This window comes from Urocitellus parryii, chromosome 3, assembly GCF_045843805.1.
Source record: "Urocitellus parryii isolate mUroPar1 chromosome 3, mUroPar1.hap1, whole genome shotgun sequence".
Lineage (NCBI taxonomy): Eukaryota > Metazoa > Chordata > Mammalia > Rodentia > Sciuridae > Urocitellus > Urocitellus parryii.
This window is the reverse complement of record NC_135533.1, coordinates 211,011,444-211,021,314: the sequence shown is the minus strand read 5'-3', so window position 1 is coordinate 211,021,314 and position 9,871 is coordinate 211,011,444. Positions and strand designations below refer to the sequence as shown.

The 9,871-nt window shown below is 51.9% G+C and overlaps 1 protein-coding gene across 2 annotated transcripts in view; it reads left to right on the top strand.

The window, feature by feature from the left end:
- The first annotated feature begins 1,993 nt into the window (after positions 1 to 1,993).
- Carm1 (coactivator associated arginine methyltransferase 1) overlaps positions 1,994 to 9,871 on the top strand; it is a 48,254-nt gene continuing 40,376 nt past the window's right edge. Inside the window, exon 1 of one of the 2 annotated variants that reach the window (XM_026399598.2) lies at positions 1,994 to 2,213. In XM_026399598.2, coding sequence (XP_026255383.1) covers positions 1,994 to 2,213 — 220 coding nt within the window. Of the gene's footprint in view, positions 2,214 to 5,878; positions 5,897 to 9,871 lie in introns of those variants that run through there. The other variant, XM_077796381.1, reaches the window with a different exon arrangement.

The window sequence follows — 9,871 nt, the reverse complement described above, 5'->3', positions numbered from 1 at the left end:
TGCCTTGCATGCACAAGGCCCTGGGTTCAATTCCCAGCACGACACACACGCAAAAAAAAGACAATCCTTAATGCAAAAGACAATCAATTCACAGCAAACAATTCTAGATTAATTCTAAGCACACCAAATACACTTAATCATGACAGGCTCATGACAGACACTCCATCTGCAGCTAAGCTCAAGTGTCAGATCAAAAGTCTAGCAGATGCACACTCACTCACACCGCCCTGATCAGGTCAGGACCCAAGGCAGGACTCTCCTAGGGTGGAGCTGACAGCCAGTTGAGGATAGGGTCCTAGGGAGAAGAAGTGGCTCTCACCATCAAGATGTGGCTGTAGAGTTTGAGAACAGTGAAGGAGATGCTGAGGATCAGGCAAAAGATGAGAAGAGTTGGGATGTCAGTCCAGTTTCTCATCAGGCTCTCAGCACGAGGGCATCAGTGTCGGCTAGCTAAATGTCTGTTCATTTGCTTTTTTATACTAAAATTTGGGGCTTCTGACCACCCTTTCAATCCCTACCAGCTCCCATGGGATTTCTCAGTGACATCATTTGCCCTGGGGTTACAGCATCTGGTCTGGTGGTCCCCACCCTGATTTTCTTGCCTCTCTCCCTTATCAGGGCAAGGACAGCGTGACAGAAACTTCACTCTGAGCTTGTCTGGGTGGGGAGAAGTGACTTATGTCAGGGCTATGTCTGATAATCATTATCAGAGGGCTCCTAGGTGTGCCTGGTGAGACTGCAGGTTTCAAAGTGGAGTTTTTAAAATGGAGTTGCTTAGGCTAAGGCCTAAGGCCATCCTTACGGAAGGGGGAAGCCGGCTCCTGGGCCCTCTAAAACGAATGAGCCCCAGAACAATGCAGACAGGAGCAGCCACAGTTGGAGTCGCTACCCACCACTAGGGAAAGGGCGAGGCCCGGAGGGAGAGGAGGAGGAACGTTTTGTGTAGAAGAGAGACGGGCCAGGGCTGGGGAAGGGGCAGTGGGCGGGGCAGAGATAATGGGAAAGAAAGGAGCAGTTGATGACGGAGTTCAGGTTAAAGGTGGAGGCCCAGGAGCATCTCAAACCGCTTTCCCATTAGGGTAGCCGGGATCGGGCCACGGGGTGGGGGCGTGCCCTAGGCCGTGGCCACGCCCTTCTCTCAGCTCCCCTGCAGAGCCAGGAGCCTCGCGGAGTCTCAGTGGGAGGGGAGCGTGGCTGGGATAGGGCGGGCCCTGGTGGCAGCTGGGCTTGGCCTCCGCGAGACGCTACCCTAAATCGAGCGGGACCAAGGGGTGGAGCGCGGACCCAGGGGCGTGTCCGAGCCGTCCAGGCTCCAAGCCCACCCCTGACATCCCTGAGGCAGGGGAGCCGCCTCACAAAGGGCGGCCGTTTCTACGGGGCGGGGCCGGGGAGTGTCGGCGCGGCCAAGTGCCGTCCCCGCCCGCGCCTAGCATCAGCGCCTCCTTACAAAGCGGGGCCGTTCGTGCGACGCGGGGTAGGGGCGGGGCCCAGGTCCTTGGGGGCGTGTCCACGCGACCCGGTGCCGCCCCGTGAAGCACGCTCTGTCCCGCTCCCCGAGTTATCGCACCGCTTTACAAAGCGCGGCCGTTCGCGCCACGCCGGCCTGGGGGCGGGGCCCAGATCTCCTAGAGGCGTGTCCGCGCGACTGTGCACCGCCCCCTGACGCACGCTCCCGTCCCCGCCGTCCCTGTGCGGCGGAGCCACCTCACAAAGCGGCGACCGTTCGCGCGGGGCGGGGCCGGCCCGCCCCCGGGTGTATTCTCTCGTTCCCCGCGCCCAAGACCTCCAGCAGGGGGCGCTGTGCCACGGGGCCGGGCCGCGGAGGCGGCGGTGGTGGCGGCGGCGGCGAGGCGTGGCGTGGCCGGCAGGTGGCGCTGCCCGGCTCGGCCTCGGCCTCGGCCTGCGCGGCGGCGGCGGCGGCAGCGGCGGCGGCCTGGGCCCGGGCGCGACGGCGGTGGCGGCGGCGGCGGCAGGCCCTGGAGCCGGATCTAAGATGGCAGCGGCGGCTGCGGCGGTGGGGCCGGGCGCGGGCGGCGCGGGGGCGGCGGTCCCAGGAGGCGCGGGGCCCTGCGCGACAGTGTCCGTGTTCCCCGGCGCCCGCCTCCTCACCATAGGCGACGCGAACGGCGAGATCCAGCGGCACGCGGAGCAGCAGGCGCTGCGCCTCGAGGTGCGCGCCGGCCCGGACGCGGCGGGCATCGCCCTCTACAGCCGTGAGTGGGGGCCCCGGGCTTGGGCCGAGGGCCGCGCAGTGCGCGGGGTTGTGCACGAGGCTGGCGGGTCTGGGGACCCCGGAGAGGCCCTGAGCCTGGGGGGCACCTGGCTGGGGGTCCCGGGGGCTGAGTCGGGGCTGGGAGTGAGGGGGTGTGGAGAGCCGGCGTCTAGGGACAGAGAGAGAGAGAGAAAAGAAGGCGTGCGTGGTGGCCAGAGGGGAGAGGTGCCCCGAATAAAGAGGGAAGCGCGAAATGGGGAGTGAGGGGCCTGAGATTTGGGAGGGGGCTGTGGGCAGGAAGTGGGGGACAGACAGTGGTAGGGGTATTCGGAGGAAGCCGGGCGAGGGGGTGTCGGGAGCGGGTGTGGCCGCCCAGGCTGGGAGGAGGGTGGGGTGTGGGCGGCCTCTGGCCATCTCAGGGGACCCCCTGGACCACTAAGGACAGTTGAAAAGTAATTCCCAGTCTGGGGCGGCCAGGAGGACGGGGTGCCTCCTCTATGGAGGGCTTGGCTTCCAGGACCCTCCGAGTGGGAAACTTCTAGAGCTGGGGAGAGGGCCCATGTGAGGGTGGTGCGGGCCACCGAAGGGGCTCTAGATGGAAACGTGGAAGGGGAGGGCCGCTTTCTGTTAGGCTTAGAAGTAAGAGGTAACACAGCCACCTCCTTCACCACGCGCCTGCTGTCGCCTTTTTGGGGATGTGAGAATCTAGTTGCATTTTCAGAAGCTGCTTTCAAAACTGACATTTCAGTAGGGGGAAAATCGCAAATGTGCTTGCCAAGACGTCCCCCAGCCCTAGTCTTTGTAATTCATCCTTTTTCTTTTTTCTTGTTACTCTTTCTTTTCTCCTCTCTTCTCTCAGATTCCTCGTTCACATTTTGCTATTCTGTTTCATTCGCCTTTGTCTCATGGGATCTCTTGCACTGATGCTCTAGGGAGCCGCGGAGAAGGCCTTTACTAGCTTTGGCCCCGTGGGAATTTTTTGCCACTTTGGGAACTGGGTGTTCTGAAGGGAAGTGTGTGGAGCAGTAGGTTCACATGGGCTTCTCCCTTCGCCTTGACTTTGAAAATAGATTAAAGGAGTGTGTCTGTCACCCAAGTGTGACACCTTTTGTCACACTGGAGAGGAGCTAGGGTCTTCTTGGACTAGATGAGAGGGAAGAAGGGTTGGGAGCTCAGGACAGACATCTAAGCTCAGCAGGATCTCAGATCCTAAGGAAGCCCATTCATTTGGCAAGCATTAATAAGCAGTTTCTCAAGCTAGTGTCCCTGGCCTTACACTCGAAAAGAATTCCAGGAGGCTTGGTCTTCTTTCTTTTCTTGTGAGTGTGTGTGTGTGTTGTGTGTGTGTGTGTGTGTGTGTGTGTGTGTGGTATTGGGGATTTAACCCAGGGGCATTCTATCTCTCTTGAGCTACACACCCAGCCCTTTACTATTTTGAGACAGGGTCCAACTAAGTTGCCAAGGCTGGCCTCCAACTTGGAGTCTTCCTTCCTCAGCCTTCCGAGTTGCCGGGATTATAGGCATGTGCCACTGCAACTGCTCAAATAAACTTTAAGAAGAAAATTTAGAACAGTTTTTAAGTTTATAAAGTTATTAGGAACATAGTACAGGCAATTCTCAAATAACCCCCACACTTTCCCTTGTTCTTAGCATTTCATTTCAGAAGAGTATTTACATTTTGTGTTTTTGATGTTGATAATCATGAAAGTAGGCTGGGGTATCGGCGTGTGTGAGATCCTGCATTGGAACCCCAGCACCCCAGGAAAAAGAGAGAAGGAACCAAAAAGAAAAAAGATAATCCTGAAGTGTCATGAGTTACACAGGCAATCTTCTATGAGAGGTAATCCATAAGCAAAATGTCTTTAAAGAGGGAAAAAGTCCAGATTTCTCAAACGGAAATCCTCAATTCCAGATAATATTCTCAGGGGTCAGAAAGAATTTCTTCCCCTTTACACTTTAGTAACATTAACATTAGTGGAGAGTTAAAAACATGGGTTCTGGAGGCAGACAGAGCTGGGTGTAATAATTTCCCAGGGCTGCCGTAACAAATGAACACAAACTTGGTGGCTTAAAACAATAGGAACGTGTTGGGGCTGGGGCTGGGGCTCAGCAGTAGCACACTTGCCTGGCATGTGTGAAGCATTGGGTTCGATTCTCAGCACTGCATATGAATAAATAAAATAAAAGATCTATCAACAGCTACAAACAAAACAAAACAAAACAGAAAGTGTTCTTTCTTAGTTTGTGGCCAGAAGTCTGAAATCAAGGTGTCAACAGGGCCTCGCTCCCTCTGGAGGTTCTCAGGAGAATGCTTTCTCCACTTTTCCAGCTTCCAGTGGCTCAGGCACTGCTCGCTTGTGGCAGCAAAACTCCACTCTCTGCCTCTGTCTTTACACAATCTCTCTCTGGGCTCTCATCTTTTCTTATGATACCTGGCATTAAATTAAATGTAGGACAGTGTCATCCTGAGATCCTTAATGATATGGTCAAAGACCCCGTTTCCAAATAAGGTCACCCTCCTAATTCTGGGGATTAGGACTTTGACATCGCTTTCTTGTGTCATACGGTATAGGCTAATCTTGTGCCCTGCCACTTTACTACTAGCTGTGGGACTTTGTGTCACAGTTTCCTCATGGTTCAGGCTGTTGTAGCCCTTTGCTTAATAAATGAAGCCTTCCTTGGCAGTGGTACCTGCCTCCCCTTAGGGGCTGGCAGTGGCCTTAGAGGGGTTGGACTGCTGCTCTGGGTAAAATAGCCTGAACAGTGGGGACAGAGTAAGAGCATAGGGAGGGGGGCTGGGGATGTGGCTCAAGTGGTAGTGCGCTCGCCTGGCATGCGTGCGGCCCGGGTTCGATCCTCAGCACCACATACAATAAAGATATTGTGTCCGCTAAAAACTTAAAAATAAATAATAATATTCTCTCTTCTCTCTCTCTCCTTCAAAAAAAAAAAAAAAAAAAAGAGCATAGGGAGGAACTGCTCTGAGTATGCTCTGAATATGGTCCCAGGGCTGGGGTATGTGGCTACATGCACCCCATTTGAGAGTAGGTCTGGCCCATATCCTCTGGGAGAAGTCTGAGGTACTGCAGGCAGTCTGGGGTATGGGAGGGGGATGTGGCAGTTGGGTGGGCCAAGGGGGAGCTCCCTCTACGCCTCCAGGTTGAAGCAGGCTGCTGGGAGCTTCGGGCCTTCTCTTGGGATGAACTTCCTTTCCTGGCTTCAGTCTTTTTCCACCTGGACCTTTCTGGGGCCTAAATGTTTTGTCCCAGAGAGTAAGCATCAGGAGCACTGACAATGACCTGTCCTCACAGATGCTGTGACCCACTTGTGCTTCTAGACTCCCAGAATTGCATCTGTGTAGGTGGGGACATAGGGAGGAATAGTCAGGATTGGCCAGGGCACAAATCTTCCATTACCTTAATATTTGTGGTGGTCCAGAGTCTTCTGTGGGTGCTAGGGAGGGTCTTCAAAGTGGAGTCTGACAGGTTCTGGTCAGCTGTGTGGTTCTGAACTAGCTATTTGACCTCCCTGAGCCTGTTTTCTCACCTGTAGCAACACTTATCTGTGCGTGGCCTCTGTTTCCTCTGCAGTGGGAATCATGCTACTTGGGGCCCAGGAAAGTGGGCGAAGTTGATTGGGTGTGTGAAGCAGGGTGTCCAGCGTATAGCAAGCATTCAGTAAACAGTAAGTTTTTCATAGATGTTATTGAGAGTGATGGCATTGTTGTGGCCTAGGAAAGACCTGGCTGTTCTAGGACAGAGCTCCTTATGCTGCAGGCCTGCCCAACTGTCTTATACCCCTGGTGTTGGGAGAGAGACTTGTGGGCCCTGTTTCTTGACACCTGTACCTTGTCTGGTGGGAAGGATGACAGCTGCAGAAGATCCTGCTGTGGTCATCCTGCTTCAACCCCAGGCAACCCTCGCTGCCTCTTCTAGCCATTTGATCACCCTGGCTTTTATCCATGGGATTGACCAAATGGCAGGCAGCTACTAAATCCACACCGTTATCCCTGGGCAGAGGTAGAGGTCCTCTGGTTGGTCCTTCTGAGTCTTGAGGAAGTTCTGGCACAGCCTTGGGCATTCTGGGAGGCAGCTCTGCTCTCCTGAAGAGGAGGTGGGGCGGGCTGGGATGAGAGCAGGTCAGACTCTCAATCCCTCAGCTTCACGGCTTCCTTTCAGGAGATAGCTGTGTGGTTTTTCTTTCTTTTTTTTTTTTTTAACTTTTTTTTTTTTTTAAGAGAGTGAGAGAGGAGAGAGAGAGAGAGAGAGAGAGAGAGAGTTTTTAATATTTATTTCTTAGTTCTCGGCGGACACAACATCTTTGTTGGTATGTGGTGCTGAGGATCGAACCCGGGTCGCATGCATGCCAGGCGAGCGCGCTACCGCTTGAGCCACATCCCCAGCCCTGGTTTTTCTTTCTTGATCAGCACAGGTCAGTTTGGCCAGTGCTGTGTGCTCTCCCTGATGCTTGTTTTTAAGAAGAGACAGGGGAGACAAACTTTGAAAGGGACTAAATTTCGGTTTTGGCGGGTGGGGGGGGGGATGCCAGTGTGTGCAGAGCCCAGAGGAAAACCTTTTGTCAAAAGGTGAAGAAAGGCTGGCTGCCACAGAACCAGGAGCCCTTGTGACTTGGGACCCCTCTGACAGCTGGGGTGTTTGTTATGTGCCCAGCCCTTAAGACACTTTATTGTCAAGTTGGACTGACAATTGAGAAAGTTGGTAACAGCAGAAGGGCATTGTGGTTTCAGTAGTATCTATATGTTGCTAACCGCTGCTGTCATTTATTGAGCACTTACTGTGCACCAGGCTGTGTAAAAACTTGTATAGACAGTCTCAAGTGCTTGACCTTGGGGGCAGCGAGGGAAAGGACAGTATAAATCCAGGCCTGTGGGCCAAATGTAGTCTGCAGCCTATTTTTATACAGTCAGAGCTGGGAGAGGCTTTTATAGTTTTGAAGCATTGAATTAAAAAAAAAAAGCCGACCCACAAAGAGGAATATTTAATCGAGACCATGGTATCCTTTAAAACCTAAAATATTTACTTGTTGGCCCTTTTTGACAGAAAAAGATGGCAAATCCTGGGATAAAAGATTGAGGCCGGTAGGAGAAGGGGGGCCAGTAGGGAAGATGGCCCCAGTCAGACAAACCAGATATCCTTTCTTTCTTTTCATTGTGAAGTGTCCTGATGGCTCAACACAAATGCACCACACTTTCTGGATTATGTGGGCTGGTTGGCCTGCAGGTTGTGGCCCTTGCTTTATGTTAGCACTGGTCCTTAAAAAGTCCTGGGAATCAGTTGATTCTAATCCCATTTTATTGGTGGAAAAACAGGTAAAAGGGCTTGACCAGCTGAAATGACATGGTGGGCTGGCAGCAGAGCTGGCTTTGAAGTCCAGGGCTGCCAGATGCCCACCCTACTGTGTGTGTGTGTATGTGTGTGTGTGTGTGTTTCAGAAAGGAAAAATAAGCAGCATTCAGTTTATCTGTGTGGAACAGATACCCAAAGTAGCAGCGCTTAAACAAGATGGTATTTAATTTTTTGTGCTCTCGTGCTTAAATCCAAAGGTTGGCAGGTACCCAAGTCTCTAGGGCTGGATGGTATAGAAGTCCCCAGACCCAGACCCTTAATAGCTACCACTTCTAAAGTGAGGTCTTGGCCTAGCTTGCTGGTGCATGCCTATAATCCCAGTGGCTTGGGAAAGCTGAGGCAGGAGGATCACAGGTTTAAGGCCAGCCTCAGCAATTTAGCAAGATACTGTCTCAAAATAAAGAGTAAAAAAAGGGCTAGGGATGTGATTCAGTGGTTAAGTGCCCCTGGGTTCAATCTCTGGTACCAAAAAAGAAAGAAAGAAAGAAACATGCGTGAGGTCTATCTTCATGGTTCAGCATGGCTACTGGAGTCCAGTCTTCACACTCTGGTTTCCCAGTAGTAGGGTAAAGGAAGGGATGAGTGAGGAAGGGTGCAAATGTCTGTTAAGGAAGGTTTCTGAAAGATGGCTTAGGGCACTTCTGCTTCCATCCCATGGACTGGAATGTCAGTTGTATGCAAAGGAGACTGGGAAATGTAGACTTTAGCCCAAGTAGCCATGTGCTAAGCTAGATTCAGGGCTGCTTTTTGCTGTGTGGGAAAGGAAGAACGTAACTGGCAGAGTTGCCCTGGCTGCCATGGGAAGATGTGGACCTTGCCAGGACATTTCTGGCTTATGGAAAGGTGCTCAAGTACATGGTGAGGAGGGACAACTTGAAACAAAGGGGGGTCCCCTTTAAGAAATGGAGTAGCAAAAGGGGAAAACGGGGTTGCTTCAGAATTGCTTTTTTTTTTTGTACTGGGGATTGAACCCAGGGGTGCTCTTCCACTGAGCTACATTCTCGGCCGTTTTTATTTTCTAGAGACAGAATCTTACTCAGTTGTCTAGGTTATCTTGAACTTTTGATTTTCTTCATCAGCCTTCAGAGTGGCTGGGATTACAGGTGTGTGCCACTGCACCTGGCCAGAATTGCCTTTTACAAGCCTTTCACTGTGTGGTCAGGAGATGTGTACCCTTCAGGAGACAAAAAGGGTCTTTTCTGAAGATTGCTTTAGCAGCAAAACACCAGGTCTACAGGAGCAGGGGCAGAGAAGCCTGTGGGAGCTTCCTAGGCTGGAGAATGGACCCGGAATGTGGCTGCAGAGCGGCCTCCCCTCAGCCTGCTTCAGAGCAGGTCAGAGCTCAGGAATTGTATTCTGGAACAAAAGGGGCCTCAAGGACTAGATTGTAAAGCTTTAAACCCTGTGCAGGAGTTACAAATGACCTGCCCCAGGGTTCCTTGCAGTTAAAATCCCCGCCCCCCACTTCTACTGGGGACTGAACTCAGGGGTGTTTAACCACTGAGCCACATCCCTAGCTCTTCTTATTTTTCGGTTTTTTTTTTTTTTTTTTAGATAGGCTCTCACTGAGTTGCATAGAGCCTTGTTAAATTGTTGAGGCTGGCCTTGAATTTATGATCCTCCTATCTTAGCCTTCTGAATTGCTGAGATTACTGGCATGCACAACCACACCCCACTCCCAGCCTTCTTAACTTTTTTTTTAATATGCTAATTCATTCCCAGTTCCTTTCTTTTTTTTTTTTTTTTTTTTTTTTTTTTTAGTTTTTCGGTGGACACAACATCTTTGTTGGTATGTAGTGCTGAGGATCGAACCCTAGCCACACGCATGCCAGGCGAGCGCGCTACCGCTTGAGCCACATCCCCAGCCCCTTAACTTTTTATTTGAAGACAGGTTCTCACTGAATTACCCAGACTCGGTCTTGAACTTGCAATTCTTCTGCCTCAGCCTCTTGAGTAGCTGGGATTACAGGCATGTGCCACTATACCAGGCTAAGAAGCAGTTTTTTGAACCCAGGTTTCCATCAAGTGTGGATAAATGTCTCTCATCTCACACCTGTAACCCCAGTGACTCAGGAGGCTGAGGAAGGAGAATGGCAAGCTAGAGGCCAGCCTCAGCAAATTATGGAGACCCTCAACAACTCAGTAAGATGTTGTCTCAAAATAAAAAATTTTGGGAAAAAAAAAAAAAAAAGACTGGGATGTGGTTCAGTGGTAAAGTGCCACTGTGTTCAATCCCTGGTACAAAAAAAAAAAAGAAGTCTCTTACCTCTTTAGGCCCCCAGCCCCTTTTTCT